Source organism: Euprymna scolopes, chromosome 17 (genome assembly GCF_053919585.1).
Source record: "Euprymna scolopes isolate OS-2025 chromosome 17, ASM5391958v1, whole genome shotgun sequence".
NCBI classification, from domain to species: Eukaryota; Metazoa; Mollusca; class Cephalopoda; order Sepiida; family Sepiolidae; genus Euprymna; species Euprymna scolopes.
The window spans coordinates 95,926,676-95,948,993 of NC_136498.1; the positions used below are offsets into that span (position 1 = coordinate 95,926,676).

At 32.7% G+C, this 22,318-nt stretch overlaps 1 protein-coding gene and 2 pseudogenes across 5 annotated transcripts in view; 2 read left to right on the plus strand and 1 right to left on the minus strand.

Annotated features, from left to right (window-relative positions):
• LOC145296850 (mutS protein homolog 5-like) overlaps positions 1–22,318 on the minus strand; it is a 1,881,756-nt gene that overhangs the window by 1,381,279 nt on the left and 478,159 nt on the right. For all 5 annotated transcript variants that reach the window (XM_080142982.1, XM_080142983.1, XM_080142984.1 and 2 more), the window contains one exon: positions 7,677–7,842. In XM_080142982.1, the coding sequence (XP_079999108.1) occupies positions 7,677–7,784 (108 nt within the window). In that variant the 5' untranslated portion in view covers positions 7,785–7,842. The remainder of the gene's footprint in view (positions 1–7,676; positions 7,843–22,318) is intronic.
• On the plus strand, positions 16,752–16,885 carry LOC145297196 (U2 spliceosomal RNA; annotated as a pseudogene).
• Positions 18,681–18,814, plus strand: LOC145297197 (U2 spliceosomal RNA; annotated as a pseudogene).

Below are 22,318 nucleotides of genomic sequence, written 5' to 3' on the forward strand. Positions count from 1 at the left end.
GGGAGAGAGAGATAAAGGAGAGAGAGAGAGATAAAAGAGAGAGAGATAAAGGAGAGAGAGATAAAGGAGAGAAGGACAGAAAGAGGAGAGGGGATAGTGAAATAGAGGGGAAGAGAAATAAATAGAAAGCTGTGGAAGAGAGAAAGATTGAAAGAAAAAGCTGTGCGGCTGTGTTTTTTTATTTTTTTCTTTTTCCTTCATTTTTATGGTGTGAAGTTCTTAATCAAAACAAGAGACAAAAGGCAGTTTGGGTCTTTATTCTGTCAGACAAATTGTTTCCTGCTTCCTCTCTCATCAAAGATAATCAGAAACAACAACAAAAAAGCCAAAGGGTGGGGGGTTTGCATCCAAGCTGAACACTCCCCTGTTTTCTTTCATCACCCTTATTATACCCACCGCCCAGACTCCCATTTGTCTTGTTTTTCTCAGTCACCTTTCCTTTTTTATTTTCATTTTGGATGGGGGTGGGGGGTGCTTTGAGTTTAAAATTGATTGTAGGAATCTTTAAGATTAAATAAGAAATAAAATAAAAAAATTTCCCAAGTTTTCAAAAAAATTAAAATAAACACATCTGACCCCACAGCAATAAATTAAAAAAAAAAAGAAGAAAAAAAAGGTATCAAAAAAATGATACAAAATAGATATTTACAAATGTAATACTATTTTATACTTTTTATTTTAGTAGGCTTATTATTTTTTAAAATCTTTCCGGTGAGTTTAAGCGATGCCAGCTGTGAATAGAATATATCTCTTACAATGTATTATGTAGACCTAGTGTTAACCTTTGTTTATATTATACAAGCAGGGCTGTCTGACATTGCCCGAGATCCTAGTAAAGAAAAGAAAATGATTAAAATAATGTGTGTACCATTTTTCTAAACATTTCTTTCTTTCTGTTAATTTTTGACATTCGTTTAGCCTTCTCTTTCCTTTTAATTCCTTCCTTTCTGTATTAAGTGGGAATGGGATACAATCAAATCAATAAGTTTGTGCTAAACCCACCATCCTAAAAATAAATAAGGATTATCTACGGATATGGTTGCTACACATTTGATTCTTATAACGAGCTGATGTGAAAAACAACTCTTAATAAAAACAGTAAACTCATAACGAAACACCAAAGAACAGAGATCTCCGTTAACAATAGAGACGAAACAAGCATCACATTACGCTCACTTCCCCTTGGTCTGGAAAGGCAGGAGAGGCAAACGAATACTCAACTCATGCATACAAAAGTTCACACATATTCACACACTGATAAAGACTAAATATGTACAATGACTCCCGAACTTACACACATATATTTACACATTGACAACTGAAAAATATCCACACTGATAGCAAACAAACATATAGACGTATACACACTTGTAACATTCATGTCTTTCACCCGGTGAACATTCTACAAACAAGAAAATTTTTCTAAGCGAACAATTTATTCTGCATGATGCAGTGGTTAGAGTACTCGGAAAAAATCAATTGTAAAAGTGATATTCTTCTGAAGGTTGAAGGTTCACTTCTCACGACTGAAAAATACAATTGTGAATTACTTAGGACTCCACCCAGTCATGGCTGATGGAACGAGGGCATGCTACCCCCATGAAGTAAATAAAGCATTCCGTTCAAAATTCCTACCAGATTCCTGAGTTCAGCAAAAACATTCCCAAGTTCGACAAGATACACCTGAAGAAGGTTACATCGACTGAAACGTTGTAAAAATGGCACCACAGATGAGAACAGTAGTCTGAAGAATCCAAATACTATGTATTACAACAGTATTTTCCACACTGGTAACTTTCACTTCTAATATCTGTTTGTTATTTCTGTAAAATGACGCAGTTAAATGAAACTGTTGATTGAATATAAAAAACATAACATTTATTCAAGATTAATCTTTTAAAGTATACATTTTAAGTAATAATAATAATAATAATAATAGAGTTGACTTTTTAAGTTTGCTTGGCAAGTAGTCTAATAGAAGAACAAGTGAAAAATAAAAAACGAACATGAGGTTATTAAGTCCACGTTATGAAATCCTATTTGCTATTAAAATTGTACAATATACTAAGAGTCCAAATTGGATGACGTCCACACGTTTTTATTTTTAAGTAGACTTTGCATAGTGAAGAACATAGTGCATTCTTTCCACTAGGCAAGTAAAAACGGTTACACAGTGTACATCACTTGTGGGACACCTAAATAATTACAGGTTACTTTCTTAAAGAGTGACCTCTTACATTTCAAAACTTTTCCAAGTAGCAGCAGAGTGCATCATCAACCATTAGTTAAAGATGAATACTTTATATTCATACTCAGCAAGCCCATTTCATAAGTTACATTATTATAAAACTTGATACTGGTATGGCATCCACGTTCAAAACATCTGGGAGAAAATTTCGAGTAAAGTCCACACCCATTCCTGACCATGCTTCCATTGTAAATTTTTTCCTACTGAAGGAGCTTTCATTTTTGTGAGGTTGAAGTTCGTTTAATTTATCTGAAGGACTCCTAACTAAAATCAGTTAATTTGATTAACAGTATAAAATGGCTATATTCTTATAATCAGTATAGTAACACTGAAAATGTATGTACATGTGTGTGTTTGTGTGTATATATATATGTGTGTGTGTGTTTAATAAAAAGGAAATCATGTTTATTTAACGGTCTCATCTACAAAAATCCCAATTAAAAAATGTGAAATATTACTGTCAACTAAATAAAAAAATAACTGTTTTATTCAAAATAAACTTGAAAAAATATCACAATTCTTATAACAACTTTGATATGTAGAGATTATATGTAACTAGTGTAATTTAGTTTAACTTATACCAGACAATTTTTTCACTCTCAAACAGCATCTCTAGCCTTTGAAGATACTATTTGATGCTGAAATAATTGTCTGATATATGTTTACAAAAATTACCCTATAATCCAAAATATTTTATCTGTAAGCTAAATTTTTTTTAATTTATTTATTTTTATTGCATTTTAACCCAAAACAAGGCACAGTGCAACCTTTGATGTGTGTGTATGAGGGGTGGGGGCTACTATCTAAGACATAATTCGCAGAGATACTATGTAGGGAGTTGAGCAGCAAGATGTCTGTTTACATTACACTTGAACTTCTGCATGTCAGTACAGTCAGGGAAGCAGGAACCCAGAATGGAATTCCAAAATCTAGCAGTCCTAGGGAAGAAACAGAGTAAAAGGCTTTCTGGCATCTGGGGATCTCTACTGTGGAGGAGTATTTACACCGAGGGGATACAAGGGCTTGTAGTTTGTCAAAGCACCTATCATTAAAATACTTGTAACATAAGCAGAGGAATGCAATATTTCATGAATGGGACAGAGGTTGAAAACTAGCTGACAGTTTGGGACCTATTGGGTTGGCAACTCTCGTTTGAAAGTTGTCTAGGAGTGAGAGACTAGTAGCAGATGCACCAACCCAAATGTGACACAATATTTCATACATGGGCGAATGGTGACCTTGTAGAGGTACTGGATACTCTTAGGTGTAAGTAACTTTCTAATACAGTAGAGGGAGTCCACCTTCTTTGCAGCAGTTTTTGCAATGCCCTCAATGTATCTGTTCCAACTCATGTTGTCTGTGAACATTAAGCCAAGAAGTTTGAACAAAGTACTTTCAGGTAATGTATCATTAACCAGGGCTATTAGTGGTTAAGAAGGTTTCTTGTAATTATCAAAGGAAAGAAGCTTTCTCTTGGCAGCATTGAATGTTACCATCCATTTATGTCCTCATTCCAATACAGACTGGAGGTCTTCCCTTGCCTTGGATATGTGTTCATTCGTTCTTTCCTAGTGCCTGTTATAGAACATGGTGTTGTCAGTAAATATACCTATCACAGAGACAATTTTATCAGGGAGGTCATTTATGAATATCAGAAGATCGACCACTGAAGTAGACCCACACTTATATCATATTGTATTGATGTATAACTATCGAGGAAACCTGGATTCTTCTCTTATTGAAGGAGGATTTAATTATGTTATTAAGTATTCATCTAGTAATACCATATGATCTGATTTTCCTGAGAAGATCATCATGCCATACTCTGTCAAAAGCCTTAGATATATCTAGGGCTACTGCCCTAGCCTCCTCCACTTTATCCAGTGCATGGTATGTACATTCAGAGATTACAGTTAGGATATCTGACATAGAAAGGGGTTGGACAGAAGTTTAGCAGTTGTAAGGTGGTGGGCTAGAGCTTGATTAGTTATGGACTCAAATATTTTGGCAAAAAGAGGGAGGAGGCTAATGGGGCGATAATTTAATAGGTCATTTCTTTCACCAGAATTCTTTTAGACAGAAGCTGTTTTCCAGCAGTTAGGAAAGCATGATTCATTAAGGCATTTGTTGACAAGTTTGGAGAGAACTGAAGCAACCTCAGTAGAGCATTTTTTTAATAGTACAGCCAGGATGAGATCAGGTCTACATGCTTTTGAGATGTCTAGGTTTTTCATGATATCATGTACTTGAGAAAGGGTGATTTTCAGATTATCTAGTGTAGTTTCTGGCATCTGGTGATCTCTACTGTGTAGGAGTGGGACTTTGCAAAGTAAAACCTGGGAGGGAGTGGTTTGCTGGATCAAAAGTAGAGTTTGAGGCAAGCAGGTTAGCCTTCTCGGTTGCTATACAAACAACCTCATGATTGTTGGATAGTGAGGGAATTGTTGATTGCCTATTATTTACTACACTGTCGTAGATTTTCCAGAAATTATAAGTTCCTAATTTCTGCACTTCAATGCATTTTCTGGTGGTTTCGGTATATTCTCTCTTAGCTGTCGCTATTTCTTTCTTACAATTACTTCTAGCTTCTATAAACTTTTGTCTATTTGCGCTGGATTTATGTTGGATAAATCTGGTACGCATGCTGCCTTTGAGCAATGGCTTCTGTACAAGTAGAAGTAAACCATTGGGGAGAGCGGGGTTTGCTATAGAACTTTCGTGTGGGAATATGTGTTTCAGTTGCTGCTTTTAACCATTCAGTGGTCTCATTTGCGGACTGTTCCGCAGGAAGAGAAAAGATATTTCCCTATGCAGCATCTCTGATGTGATCCCTGATAGCATCCCAGTCAACCTTATTGTAGTACCTTGTCGTTTTGAGCAATGGTTTTTCAATTTGGGGTTGAGAGTTTAGGGTGATGTCTATCATTATCACAGCATGATCAGCATTCCTGAGGGGGGCAATGGGCATTTGTTACCCAATCCTCAGGAACTGTCATCAGAAATAGGTCTAGAAATGAGGCTTGCTGGTCCTGAAGATCTGGGAGATGTGTTGGGAATGTTACTATCTGTGTCAATTTGTTGGGAATGTTACTATCTGTGTCAAGGAATGGGATATAGGTGATGCTATCAGCTGTTTCTGTGTAATTAGAGAAGTTAAACTAATTACTGTGGTGAACATTAAAGTCAACAAATACATGTATTTGGGTGCTAGTGTCAACGGAGAGTGCTACATTTATGCTGTCAGGATCATAATTGATGAGAGTACAGTCCTAGGTGGAGGGAAAGCGATAAAGAAAATATAAGTAGCTTATGCTATGTTGTAAAGTTAGTCTAAAGCACAAGAAGGTCTGATCATCTGATTCCAGTTTAGATTCCCTAGTCATGGGAAGGGTGTTACGAATATAGACTCCAAGTCTGTGCATGTGTGTGTCAGAGTCCTTACAACAAAGTGGATGATACATCCATCAAGCTATTTAGTTAAAAACATGTTGGATGATATATATTCATAACTCTTATATAATATAATATTGACCAAACCTTTATGTTTGGATTGAATTAGAAACTACACAATTTTAACACAATACTATATATATATATATATATATATATATATATATATATATATATTCAATATGGCATAATGGAAAAATATAAAGGTAACTGCAGCTTCTCTTCCAACTTTCGGATTTTTACCATGTCAAATCACATTTCAATTTCTTTTGACGGATTGATTGTTGCTATTTCTTCTGATGAGTTAAGGTTAAAATAGATTCACTGATTGATATAATAAGTGATTGATTTTGTGCTATGAAACAGATACTGTCAAGAATTGTATAAGGAATAAATTATTAGATGGTCAACATCATGAATTTTGGAATATAAATTTTTGTTATTTATTCTCTCTCTCTGTATATATATATATATATATATATATATATATGACAATTTAAATAATTTTCAAATTATGCTCTACATACAGAAAATAGTCAATGGCATAATAATTGTTTATAGTTGCTTCAAGGCAGTGTTTATTTTAAGTCATACACTGAAACAAAATCTTTCAATACATAGGATCATCTTCAGAAAAAAACATTTAGAAGTACCTAGATAAAAAAATATATACAAGATCTTACCTCACAAAAATGTTATTTTCCTATTTTTCTTCTTGTACCTCATTTTTGGATACTGATATTTCAACCACATATAAACAAATTCCAATAAGCCAGTCGAAGAAAATTATTTTTATAACATACATATTTTCTGTTCAGTTACATCTTTGCATTATATATAGGCGGTCGAGTTTCAATCCTGGCTTGAGGCAGTCGCTAGTCTAGCTGCACTAATGAGCTGTTATACAGTGAAACTACAGTCTGTGGATGATTATATATATAAGATTGTAACTGATATATTTTCATACGCTGCTCAAGAAAATCCTTTACGTTTACAAACTCTACTTAGATGCATTATTGCTAATGAAAATGATTTTTAGAAAACATCCAAACATCGAAACTGAATTCAGATATTTGTGTGTATGACTGTTTCAATTTTTTTTAATATGTTTACTATGCATTATTCTGCAATCAAATTTTAGCTTAAGATTTACACAAATAGTTTAAAAAGTCTCCATTTGACAACAGGAGTTATTGGTTATCATCGGTATTCATCGTTATAATGATGAATACCGATGAAAAAAAAATGCCTATAACTCACTGAGAAAGATCAGAGTAAACCAAAATATTTGATTTATATTATTTCCATTCTTTGAAAAATAAACAAATCTCTTAGTATATGAATATAGTATAGACTTTGGTTTTAAAAATGGTTTCTTATATTTTCAATTCTACAGTGCTTTTCCATGTAGAAATATAGAACTTTACACACGCAGAAAAAATACATTAATAACTGTCTCTATGACATAGGAGAGATCAGATATCACCAGCAGTCGTTGTTGACAAAGAAGAACAAAAAAAAAACTGTAGCTTACTGAAGAAGATTGGAGTTGACTAAATTATTTCATTTATATTGTTTTCATTAAGGAGAAAAAAATCATCAAATTTGGTTTTTAAAAATGATTTCTTATATTTGAATTTTTTTTTTTTTCAAGCAGGTATGGAGATTTATTTAACTTATATTAGTTAAAAAAAAAAAAAAAAGAAAACAAATGTCATAAAAAGATTAATACATTATTGTGCTTTTGTCCAAATTCTGAAATGAGGAGGAAAACATTTTCAAAAACTGAATTATTCAAATGGGCTGAGAAAGAAGAATTAGTTTAGGCAATTTTCAATCTGGTCAAGAAAAACATAACTTAATTACGATTATCAAATTAGGAAACAATTTCTCTGAACGTTTCAGGAATGCGTGGAACAAAAAAATGTTTTTTGATTAAAAAGGAGCAAAAAGAAGAGAGGGGGAAGTATGTTCTTACCTGGGTCTGAGACTCAGAGAGTGCCATAACTGTGCGGACAGGAGTAATATGATTTGATAAAAGATCTTCATTATCATTTGAATGGCTGGTCGATGAGGATGACAACATTGTCGATGGATCTTTCACAGATGAAATATTGAGAATTAGACAAAAAGAGAATGAAAATCTGAAAATAGAAAAAAACAATTAAAATTATTAGTGGATCTGCAGAAAAAACCCTGGAAAATATGAAAAAGAAAAACCTGGATAAGACTTTAGTCCATCCTTATGTTGTATGCAATTCCACACCCAACTTAGGTTTTAATCCACACAAATATTTCTGGAACAATCTGCAGTTACTTCACCCATCTATTATCTACATTTATTCCAAAATCTTGTTGACCATTGTCATACACCAAATATTTAAAGCCAAATATTTGCATTTGCTGTTTATGTAGGGAAAATATAACTAGACATAGCTCATCTGGTTTCCACATTTAATTACAGCCAAATTGCTCATCTTATTGAATATGGTTACATCTTGGCCTTTTAGCTAAAAGCAAATTGTAGTGTCAGTTCTGGTAACACATTTTATCTTTTTGTTCCGCGTTAAAGAAACACAAATCCTTTTAGAACGAGGAAAAATTCTTGTTTCAATTTAGAGTACCTTTTCTGGAAAGATAGATTTTCCCCAAATTAAAACCAGCATTGTGTCTAACTCTGCCCTAAAGTAAATCGGAACACAAGTAGGATACTAAGTACTGTCGTGATGGGAGACAGTCAGCTGGTGTGGAAGAGATGAGTTTATGTGTTTCCTAAGTATATTTGTATAAAAGGAACTCATCATTAGAGCCGACAGAGCTTCAGTTCATCTTGCCAATTTCTAAGTTTGCGTAAATAAGCATTTCTCCATTTGCAGCATCGCATGAATAATCTCACACCTGTTTTTCATGAAAATAAAATCCACTTTCTTCACTTATGGCATTTAATTTCTGCAGACATTGGCATCATACAATTAAAAACAGATTTTATCACATACAACATTTTGTTCTTTATATAAACTTTATCTTCATTTATCAAAATAATTGAAGAAACTATTTTATCATAAAATGTTTTTGAGTTTTTTTTTTTTTTAAATTAATGTCATACGAGTAAGTCTTTTATAGTTGAAAGATTGTATCTCATGTTATGCATTGAAAAATAAACCCTATAGAAAGGGGAAGACCATAAAATTGATTGAAACATCTGTACAGAAATTTACATAAAACAGTATGGCTCACTCTTCCAAAAAGAAATTTCACACATTTTATTAAATCTGGTAGTTTCTTTATTTTTATATTTATATATATATATATATATATATATATATATATATATATATATATATATATATATATATATATATATATATATATCTGTACAACTACAAAGTAGATTACTTATGTGTTATGGTGATCTATATTTTGTCACTGTATAGATCTTTTCTGATTTATGAGTAGAGTCGTTATAAACAATCAGAATTGAACTCTGGCCAGTGAGGGTTGAGGGTATGTGTTGCATGAAAAGAAATATGAGAATAATACAATGAATATGTAATGTGAGTCTTAAAGACAGTCTTAGATATGACTAGTCTGGGTGGCCAGCATTGCCAGGTGTTTGGAGGTGCGTGTTGAGCAAGCAAAAAAAAAAAAAAAAAAAGAGTGGTAGTAGGCAGGCAGGCAGGCTTGAACCTGTACCGCAAAGGAGGAAAACAACATGAAAAAAAAAATATGACGTCTTTGCCGTTACGTCCATTGCCAAATCGGAAGTGGCGAAGGTTTAAATTAAGGCTAGTCAATCGATAAAAGGGGATGATTTTTGAAAATATCAGCGAAAAAAGTTACCCCTCCTTGTAGAAAAGTGCCCAGTTGAGGGTGAAGGAATTAATGTTTTTAGCCAATTTTTCGATATTTGTCATCCGAATTGTTGAGCTTCAAAACGATGCTGATCTTGTGACAATCTGTCACCTCTCTCAAAAGTTTTAAGCAGACATACAAACATACATACATACATATAAATCTCACCTGTCAGTTAATTGTATTATAGACTAGTGTTTGGAAGTGTGTGTGGTTTTGGGTAAATCAAAACTCCGGGTGTTTGTGTCGGGGGTAGGGGAGTGGGGGTAAAATAAAAAAAGTTTTGGTAGGTAAGTATGAGGATCGAACCCGAACCCTTGAGGCAAAGTTGGAAATTAAAGTGTAAAAAAAAAACGTGCGACGTAAACCACTGGGCCACCACGAAATACTAACGGAAACACGTTTGAATTTATTTAATTATTTAGAATTGGCAGGTGCCCGTTTTAATGACTTAATGAGGTCAACTTTGACTGCGGGGCAGTATTTTATTTGCTGCAGGAACGCTTTTTTAATTCTTTTTTTGTTTCTCCAAGATGTTGGGGGGAAACCAGCTCCCCATAAAAAGGGGATTGTCCAAATTGAATAGCAATTGTCTGATATAAGGAAAATCTCCACATTGATCAAATCTGACTGCTTTCAGATGTTTCCGGCGATCCTGACCGGAAGACCCCCGCCTGATTTAGTTCCGCTTTTATTATACGAAAAAGCCTAATCCACATGTGAAAAATGTTGAATATTTATCTTTTCAAAGTCGAGCAAATTAAATAGACAGGCGACCCTCGTTGTTAACTCGTAGATATTATCATTTAGACATGATATAAAAAGTTTTAAGATGATGTAAGGCGAGCGATCGGTTCTCGGAAAAAATCCTTTCTTAGACATACACAAAAATGCACACACAAACAAACATTTTCGCTTTTATATCTATAGACTAGCAGGGCTACCCGGCGTTGCTCGGGACCGTATAAACAATGAAAAAAACAAAAGCAGATATTGAACATATGTTTGATTCTTAGGGGAGAGGAATCTTTCATCTCTATGTATTATTTGTTTTATCTACCCTAGGACTGGTATTGTTCATGTTTTATCCCTAGCATAGGTAATTTACAGCATGTATATGAAATTGTTTTACCTTAGGGAGAAGAGAACAGGTAATATACAACATAATGTGTCTATATTACATCCCTGGCAACGCCTAGAAACCAGCTAGAACATGTATTTCAGTCAATCTTTATTATATCCTGGGCTATGCCGGGAAACCAGCTAATCTCTTATTAGTGACTTGACCACCAAAATACCTCCCTAAGTGTGTCCTTTCTTTTGAACTTATTAGATATAGGTATCTAGAAATGTGTGTGAAATTTTGTTGAATGCATTGTTCACTATGATTTTCTTATTGTTCTACACAATATCAACTGTAGCGAAATAACACAGTAAACTTAGTGTCGTGTTAGAATAAAGAGCAAAGGAAAAAATTAGAATCATATTCTGTAATTGCAAATCTAAATTTGCTAGCGTGTACCAGTATTTGCCAGGTTGTGGAAATTTGGAACTTATAACATATGTAGTGGCCTTTTCCTAGATACCTATTGCTAAAAATTATACTTTCATTTTGTTAGAAAAATCTCTCTTCGGATGCCCTGCATCATTCAAAATAAAAACAAATATTTTTATAATTGTTTCAGTATATTGCTACACAATGTGAAAGTTTTTAACGTTTGTAAAAAAAATCATGAATGTGCTTATATTGCAAAAAAGAAAATATCAGTGCACAGTATTGAAAGTGTTTGAGATTCAAAAGTCTGTAACATTTCTACTAACTTCATAAGATGTCATGTGAGAAACTGAATTGAATATCAAGACATTATCTGCAGCGTTTTTATTTTGGTGTAACATATGTGTTTACAGTGAACCTTAACTTTTAATAAACAGATTGGTATGCAATGACATAGGCTAAGAATCTTTAACAAAATATATATAAATTGGAAAAATGTGTGAACAAATGAAAAAAAAATGATCCGCTCCACTTGATGACATCAAGCACAGTAATATTTTAGTGAAGAAAATATGAAATTGATGTTCAGTGATTAGTTTGGATGAATGAGAAAATGTAATTGTTTGATGCATAAAAATAACTCAGTTGCTGTATTTGATATTAAGCAGCAAAATATAGTGATTTGAATATTTAAGAAAACATCAAACCAGATTATGTAAAAAGAAAAAAAAAGATGAAATTAGAAAATATATATTTTATGTTTATGAGTTCTGCCAATCAAAATTTTGTGGCAGAAATTGGGTGATTACCATGCAATTTTATTTTGGTAAAATTCTTAAATTATTTGAAGGTTTATTATAATTTCTAATTAGTGACTTGTTATAATCAAAATCCGCCCTAAAGAGTGTCCTTTCTTTTATTAGGTATCAGAGTAGGTATCAAGATTTCTACTTCTATACAAATGGGATATTTCAGATCTGTACATAAAAAACTTGTTGAATATATAGGTTGAGAATTGTTCTGTGTCGCTCTCTCTCACACACACACGCATTCTCACTTTTATAGATATAATAGATAGATTACTCTAGATATATTTCCATATGTCTGAATACCCTATATACAAATTTTCAAATCTGTAGATAAAAAATTTGTTGAGTATATAGGTTGAAAATTGTTCTCTCTCTCTCACACACACATTCTCAATTTTAGAGATATAATAGATAGATTATGCTAGATATATTTCCATATATCTGAATACCCTATATACAAATTTTCTAATCTGTAGATCAAATATTTGTTGAATATATAGGTTGAAAATTGTTCTTACTCTCTCTCTCTCTCTCTCTCTCGCTACCTCACACACACACATTCTAACTTTTATAGATATAATAGATAGATTATGCTAGATATATTTCCATATGTGTGAATACCCTATATACAAATTTTCTAATTTGTAGATAAAAAATTTGTAGAGTGCATAGGTTGAGAATTGTTCTCTCTATCTCTCACACACACACATTCTAACTTTTAAAGATATAATAGATTATGCTAGATATATTTCGATATTTCTGAATACCCTATATTCAAATTTTCAAATCTGTAGATAAAAAATTTGTTGAATGTATAGGTTGAGAACTGTTCTCTCTCTCTCTCTCTCTCTCTCTCTCTCTCTCTCTCTCTCTCTCTCTCTCTCTCGCTCACACACACACACACATTCTCATTTTATAGATATAATAGAAAGATTATGCTAGATATATTTCTATTTGTATGAATAATCTATATACAAATTTTAAAATCTGTAGATAAAGAATTTGTTGAGTATATGGGTTGAGAATTGTTCTCTCTCTCTCTCTCTCTCTCTCACACACACACACACACAGACACACACACACACATTCTCACTTTTATAGATATAATAGATTATGCTAGATATATTTCCATATGTCTGAATACCCTATATACAAATTTTCAAATCTGTAGATAAAAAATTTGTTGAGTATATAGGTTGAGAATTGTTCTCTCTCTCTATCCCACACATTCTCACTTTTATAGATATAATAGACAGATTATGCCAGATATATTGAAATATGTCTGAATGCCCAATATACAAATTTTGAAATCTGTAGATAAAAAATTTGTTGTATACATAGGTTGAGAATTGTCCTCTCTCTCACACACACACACATTCTCACTTTTATACATATAATAGATAGATTATGCTAGATATATTTCTATATGTCTGAACACCCTATATACAAATGTTCAAATCTGTGGATAAAAAATTTGTTGAATGTATAGGTTGAGAATTTTTCTCTCTCTCTCTTTTTCTCTCTCTCTCTCTCGCTATCTCACACACACACATTCTCATTTTTATAGATAAAATAGATAGATTATGCTAGATATATTTCCATATGTCTGAATACCCTATATACAAATTTTCAAATCTGTAGATAAAAAATTTGTTGAATATATAGGTTTAGAATTGTTCTCTCTCTCTCTCACACACACATTCTGACTTTTGTAGTTATAATAGATAGATTATGCTAGATATATTTCCATATGTCTGAATACCCTATATACAAATTTTCTAAGCTGTAGATAACAAATTTGTTGAGTATGTAGGTTAAGAATTGTTCTCTCTCTCTCTCACACACACACACACACACACAAGTTCTCACTTTTATAGATATAATAGATAGATTATGCTAGATATATTTCTATATGTCTGCCTACCCTATATACAAATTTTCAAATCTGTACCCAAAAATGTGTGGAATATATAGGTTGAGAATTGTTCTCTCTCTCTCTCTCTCACACACATAATCTCACTTTTATAGATATAATAGAAAGATTATGCTAGATATATTTCTATATGTCTGAATACCCTATATACAAAATTTCAAATCTGTAGATAAAAAATTTGTTGAGTATATAGGTTGAGAATTGTTCTCTCTCACACACACCTACACACACACACACACACACACACACATTCAACCTTTTATAGATATAATAGATTATGCTAGATATATTTCCATATGTCTGAATACCCTACATACAAATTTTCAAATCTGTAGATAAACAATTTGTTGTAAATATAGGTTGAGAATTTTTTGCTCTTTCCATCACTCACATTCACACTTTTATAGATATAATACATAGATTATGCCAGATATATTTACATATGTCTGAATACCCAATATACACATTTTCAAATCTGTAGATAAAAAATTAGTTGAATATATAGGTTGAGAATTGTTCTCTCTCTCTCTTTCTCTCTCTCTCACACACACATTCTCACTTTTATAGATATAATAGATAGATTATGCTAGATATATTTCCATACGTCTGAATACCCTATATCCAAATTTTCTAATATGTAGATAAAAAATTTGTTGAATATATAGGGTGAGAATTTTCCTTCCTCTCTTTCTCTCTCTCTCTCTGGCTACCTCACACACACACACATACACATTCTCACATTTATTGATATAATAGATAGAATATGCTAGATATATTGCTATATGTCTGAATACCCTATATACAAATTGTCAAATCTGTAGATAAAAAATGTGTTGAATATATAGGCTGAAAATTGTTCTCTCTCTCTCTCTGACTCTCTCTCTCTCTCACACACACACACATGGTCATTTTATAGATATAATAGATAGGTTATGCTAGATATATTTCTATATGTCTGAATACCCTATATACAAATTTTTAAATCTGTAGATAAAAAATTTGTTGAGTATATAGGTTGAGAATTGTTCTTTCTCTCTCTCTCACACACACATTCTCACTTTTATAGATATAATAGATTATGCTAGATATATTTCCAAATGTCTGAATACCCTATATACAAATTTTCAAATCTGTAAAGATAGAATTTGTTGAATATATAGGTTGAGAATTGTTCTCTCTCTCTCTCTTTCACACACATTCTCACTTTTATAGATATAATAGATAGATTATGCTAGATATATTTCCTTATGTCTGAATACCCTATATACAAATTATCAAATCTGTAGATACAAAATTTGTTGAGTATATAGGTTGAGAATTGTTCTCTCTCTCTCTCTCTCTCACTCACTCACTCACTCACTCACTCACACACACACACACACAGTCTACCTTTTATAGATATAATAGATTATGCTAGATATATTTCCATATGTCTGAATACCCTGTATACAAATTTTCAGATCTGTACATAAAAATTAGTTGAATATATAGGTTGAGAATTGTTCTCTCTCTCTCTTCTCTCTCTCTCTTTCACACACATTCTCACTTTTCTAGATATAATAGATAGATTATGCTAGATATATTTCCATATGTCTGAATACCCTATATACAAATTTTCTAATCGGTAGATAAAAAATTTGTTGAATATATAGGGTGAGAATTGTACTTACTCTCTCTCTCTCTCTCACGCACACATTCTCACTTTTATGGATATAATAGAAAGATTATGCTGGATATATTTCCATATGTCTGAATACCCTATATACAAATGGTCAAATCTGTAGATAACAAATTTATTGAATAGATAGGTTGAGAATTGTTCTCTCTCTCTCTCTCGCAACCTTACACACACAACCACACGCAAACATTCTGACTTTTATAGATATAATAGATCGATTATGCTAGATATATTTCCATATGTCTGAATACCCAATATACAAATTTTCAAATCTGTAGGTAAAAAATTTGTTGAATATATAGGTTGAGAATTGTTCTCTCTCTCTCACACACTCACATTCTCACTTTTATAGATATAATGTATAGATTATGCTAGATATATTTCTATATGTCTGAATACCCTATATACAAAGTTTAAAATCCGTAGATAAAAATACGTTGAGTATATAGGTTGAGAATTGTTCTCTCTCTCTCTTACGCACACACACACACACACACACACACACACACATTTTCACTTTTATAGATATAATAGATAGATTATGCTAGATATATTTCCATATGTCTGAATACCCTATATACAAATTTTCAAATCTGTAGATAAAAAATGTATTGAATATATAGGTTGAGAATTGTTGTCTCTCTCTCTCTCTCTCTCTCTCTCTCTCTCTCTCTCTCTCTCTCTGGCTACCTCACACACACACACATTTTCACTTTTATAGATATAATAGATAGATTATGCTAGATATATTTCCATATGTCTGAATACCCTATATACAAACTTTCAAATCTGTAGATAAAAAATTTGTTGAGTATATAGGTTGAGAATTGTTCTCTCTCTCTCTCACACGAAACTGTGCGTTCGGCTTCTTCCCCCCCTTCCCACCCCAAATGCTTGGGAAACTGTGCACTGTTTTTGTTGGTTTTCAAGCTGCCTCTTCCCCCCCCCCCACACACACACAGTTTAACAGTAGTAGGAGGTCAAGAGAAAGAGGGTGAGAGAGAGAGAAGAGTAAGTTGGTGAGAGAGAGAGAAAAGAGAAAGAGGGTGTTGGTTTTATATTTTTATTATCGTCTAATATTTTGAAAGCTGAATTTCTAATAAAATGTGCATCTATAGGAGATAATGCCTGGGAATGTGTTCCCCCCCCCACAGTTTAACAGTGGTGTGACGTCAAGAGAAAGAGGGTGAGAGAGAGGGAAGAGTAAGTGGGTGAGAGAGAGAAAGAGAGAGAAAAAAAAAGAAAGACGGTGTTGGTTTTGTGAAAAAAGTTGTTATTTACAATTGTTCGCATTCTTGGCCTTTTGGTCAAGATCAAAGTGTAGTATCTGTTCTTCAGATGCTGCACTTCTATTTCTTGTTCTCTTTCGGTGGAGGAGAAATCCTCCACGACTGAGACAATTTTTATTTTTGTACCTTTTCTCCACGTTAAAAAACGACCCTGGTGTCTAACTCTGTCCCGTGGGGAGGCATAGTAAATAGGTACAATTGTTCGCCATTAGTGGATGTTGACGTCACGTCACGTGACATGACTAAGCGTTTTTTTTTTTTAGTATGAATAACATTTTTTGTTTTAATTATAAAGTCTACACTTAATTTTATAGAAAATGATGTATATATAATAGAAAAAAAAAATTACTGGTTTTGTTGGATTCAAGTGGATCCCCCCCCTCCAGTTTAAGAGATAGCAGGTCACGTGGTAATATACAAAATGGCTAGCGTAAATATAAAGATCGGTTTTTTTATCGACGAATATTTTGAAAGCTGAATTTTTTTTTATTCCTGTACATTTTTTCCTGATATTTTTCGTTAAAACTATAGATATATTTCCATATGTCTGAATACCCTATATACAAATTTTCTAATCGGTAGATAAAAAATTTGTTGAATATATAGGGTGAGAATTGTACTTACTCTCTCTCTCTCTCTCACGCACACATTCTCACTTTTATGGATATAATAGAAAGATTATGCTGGATATATTTCCATATGTCTGAATACCCTATATACAAATGGTCAAATCTGTAGATAACAAATTTATTGAATAGATAGGTTGAGAATTGTTCTCTCTCTCTCTCTCGCAACCTTACACACACAACCACACGCAAACATTCTGACTTTTATAGATATAATAGATCGATTATGCTAGATATATTTCCATATGTCTGAATACCCAATATACAAATTTTCAAATCTGTAGGTAAAAAATTTGTTGAATATATAGGTTGAGAATTGTTCTCTCTCTCTCACACACTCACATTCTCACTTTTATAGATATAATGTATAGATTATGCTAGATATATTTCTATATGTCTGAATACCCTATATACAAAGTTTAAAATCCGTAGATAAAAATACGTTGAGTATATAGGTTGAGAATTGTTCTCTCTCTCTCTTACGCACACACACACACACACACACACACACACACATTTTCACTTTTATAGATATAATAGATAGATTATGCTAGATATATTTCCATATGTCTGAATACCCTATATACAAATTTTCAAATCTGTAGATAAAAAATGTATTGAATATATAGGTTGAGAATTGTTGTCTCTCTCTCTCTCTCTCTCTCTCTCTCTCTCTCTCTCTCTCTCTCTCTCTCTCTCTGGCTACCTCACACACACACACATTTTCACTTTTATAGATATAATAGATAGATTATGCTAGATATATTTCCATATGTCTGAATACCCTATATACAAACTTTCAAATCTGTAGATAAAAAATTTGTTGAGTATATAGGTTGAGAATTGTTCTCTCTCTCTCACACGAAACTGTGCGCTCGGCTTCTTCCCCCCCTTCCCACCCCAAATGCTTGGGAAACTGTGCACTGTTTTTGTTGGTTTTCAAGCTGCCTCTTCCCCCCCCACACACACACACAGTTTAACAGTAGTAGGAGGTCAAGAGAAAGAGGGTGAGAGAGAGAGAAGAGTAAGTTGGTGAGAGAGAGAGAAAAGAGAAAGAGGGTGTTGGTTTTATATTTTTATTATCGTCTAATATTTTGAAAGCTGAATTTCTAATAAAATGTGCATCTATAGGAGATAATGCCTGGGAATGTGTTCCTCCCCCCCACAGTTTAACAGTGGTGTGACGTCAAGAGAAAGAGGGTGAGAGAGAGGGAAGAGTAAGTGGGTGAGAGAGAGAAAGAGAGAGAAAAAAAAAGAAAGACGGTGTTGGTTTTGTGAAAAAAGTTGTTATTTACAATTGTTCGCATTCTTGGCCTTTTGGTCAAGATCAAAGTGTAGTATCTGTTCTTCAGATGCTGCACTTCTATTTCTTGTTCTCTTTCGGTGGAGGAGAAATCCTCCACGACTGAGACAATTTTTATTTTTGTACCTTTTCTCCACGTTAAAAAACGACCCTGGTGTCTAACTCTGTCCCGTGGGGAGGCATAGTAAATAGGTACAATTGTTCGCCATTAGTGGATGTTGACGTCACGTCACGTGACATGACTAAGCGTTTTTTTTTTTTAGTATGAATAACATTTTTTGTTTTAATTATAAAGTCTACACTTAATTTTATAGAAAATGATGTATATATAATAGAAAAAAAAAATTACTGGTTTTGTTGGATTCAAGTGGATCCCCCCCCTCCAGTTTAAGAGATAGCAGGTCACGTGGTAATATACAAAATGGCTAGCGTAAATATAAAGATCGGTTTTTTTATCGACGAATATTTTGAAAGCTGAATTTTTTTTTATTCGTACATTTTTTCCTGATATTTTTCGTTAAAACTCTTGTATAAATACTATTTTTAACCAGTTAAATACGTTGGAGACATTGTCATGGAGTTTAATAATCTCTAGAACAAAGCAGAAGAGAAATTACAAAAGTATCGGTAAAACAAAGTGTTTGTTTACATTTGTTCGCCATTACTGGATGTTGACGTCACGTCACGTGACATGACTAAGCGTTTTTGGATTATGTAATATTAACATTAAAATGACAGGTTTTTTTGGGGGCCCCCCTAGGAGAGAAATGATCAGTTCACCCCCTTTTAATGGTCCGTTTGGTGTGGAATTTCGATATTTGTCATGCGGGTGATCAAGGTTCAATATGATACATAATTTGTCAACTTTGGTTGTGTCTGTCAAAAGTTTGAGCTGACGTCACGTCACGTGACACGTATTGAATAACGTTAAAATGACAGGTTTTTTGGGGGGCCCCCCTAGGAGAAAAACGATCAGTTGACCCCTTTCTACTGGTCCGTTTGACGTGAAATTTCGATATTTGTCATCCGGGTGATCAAGGTGCAATATGATACCAAATTTGTCAACTCTGGTTCCGTCTTTCAAAAGTTTTAGCGTTACAAACAAACATACATACATACATACATACACACCGATTTTTGCCTTTTATATATATAGACTAGCAGGGCTACCCGGCGTTGCTCGGGACCGTATAAACAATGAAAAAACAAAAGCAGATATTGAACATATGTTTTATTCTTAGGGGAGACGAATCTTTCATCTCTATGTATTATTTGTTTTATCTACCCCCGGACTGGTATTGTTCATGTTTTATCCCTAGCATAGGTAATTTACAGCATGTATATGAAATTGTTTTACCTTAGGGAGAAGAGAACAGGTAATATACAACATAATGTGTCTATATTACATCCCTGGCAACGCCTAGAAACCAGCTAGAACATGTATTTCAGTCAATCTTTATTACATCCTGGGCTATGCCGGGAAACCAGCTAATCTCTATTTAGTGACTTGACCACCAAAATACCTCCCTAAGTGTGTCCTTTCTTTTGAACTTATTAGATATAGGTATCTAGAAATGTGTGTGAAATTTTGTTGAATGCATTGTTCACTATGATTTTCTTATTGTTCTACACAATATCAACTGTAGCGAAATAAAACAGTAAACTTAGTGTAGTGTTAGAATAAAGAGCAAAGGAAAAAATTAGAATCATATTCTGTAATTGCAAATCTAAATTTGCTAGCGTGTACCAGTATTTGCCAGGTTGTGGAAATTTGGAATTTATAACGTATGTAGTGGCCTTTTCCTAGATACCTATTGCTAAAAATTATACTTTCATTTTGTTAGAAAAATCTCTCTTCGGATGCCCTGCATCATCCAAAATAAAAACAAATATTTTTATAATTGTTTCAGTACATTGCTACACATTGTGAAATTTGTTGACGTTTGTAAAAAAAAATCATGAATGTGCTTATATTCCAAAAAAGAAAATATCAGTGCACAGTATTGAAAGTGTTTGAGATTCAAAAGTCTGTAACATTTCTACTAACTTCATAAGATGTCATGTGAGAAACTTAATTGAATATCAAGACATTATCTGAAGCGTTTTTATTTTGGTGTAACGTATGTGTTTACAGTGAACCGTAACTTTTAATAAACAGCTTGGTATGCAATGACATAGGCTAAGAATCTTAGACAAAATATATATAAATTGGAAAAATGTGTGAACAAATGAAAAAAAAATGATCCGCTCCACTTGATGACATCAAGCACAGTAATATTTTAGTGAAGAAAATATGAAATTGATGTTCAGTGATTAGTTTGGATGAATGAGAAAATGTAATTGTTTGATGCATAAAAAATAACTCATTTGCTGTATTTGATATTAAGCAGCAAAATATAGTGATTTGAATATTAAGGAAAACATCAAATCAGATTATATAAAAAAAAAGATGAAATTAGAAAATATATATTTTCTGTTTATGAGTTTTGCCAATCAAAATTTTGTGGCAGAAATTGGGTGATTACCATGCAATTTTATTTTGATAAAATTCTTAAATTATTTCAATGTTTATTATAATTTCTTATTAGTGACTTGTTATCATCAAAATCCGCCCCAAAGAGTGTCCTTTCTTTTATTAGGTATCAGAATAGGTATCCAGATTTCTACTTCTATACAAATGTGATATTTCGGATCTGTAGATAAACAATTTGTTGCATATATAAGCTGAGAATTGTTCTCTCTCATTCTCTCTCTCACACACCCACACATTCTCACTTTTATAGATATAATAGATAAATTATGCTAGATATATTTCCATGTGTCTGAATAATCTATATACAAATTTTCAAATCTGTAGATAAAAAATTTGTTGAGTATATAGGTTGAGAATTGTTCTCTCTCTCTCTCTCTCCTCTCACGCATGCTCACTTTTATAGATATAATAGATAGATTATGCTAGATATATTTCCATATGTCTGAATACACTATATAAAAATTTTCTAATCTGTAGATAAAAATTTGTTGAATATAAAGGGTGAGAATTGTTCTTACTCTCTCTCTCTCACACACACATTCTCACTTTTATAGACATAATAGATAGATTATGCTAGATATATTTCCATATGTCTGAATACCCTATATACCAATTTTCAAATCTGTAGATAAAAAATTTGTTGAATATATAGGTTGAGAATTGTTCTCTCGCTCTGTCTCTCTCTCTCTCTTGCTACCTCACACACACACACACGCAAACATTCTCACTTTTATAGATATAATAGATAGATTATGCTAGATATATTTCCATATGTCTGAATACCCTATATACAAATTATCTAATCTGTAGATAAAAAATTTGTTGAGTATATAGGTTGAGAATTGCTCTCTCTCTCACAGACACACACATTTTCACTTTTGTAGATATAATAGATAGATTATGCTAGATATATTTCCGTATGTATGAATACCCTTTATAACAAATTTAAAATCTGTAGATAAAAAATTTGTTGAATATATAGGTTAAGAATTGTTCTCTCTCTCTCTCTCTACCTCACACACACCCACACACACAAACATTCTGACTTTTATAGATATAATAGATAGATTATGCTAGATATATTCCATATGTCTGAATACCC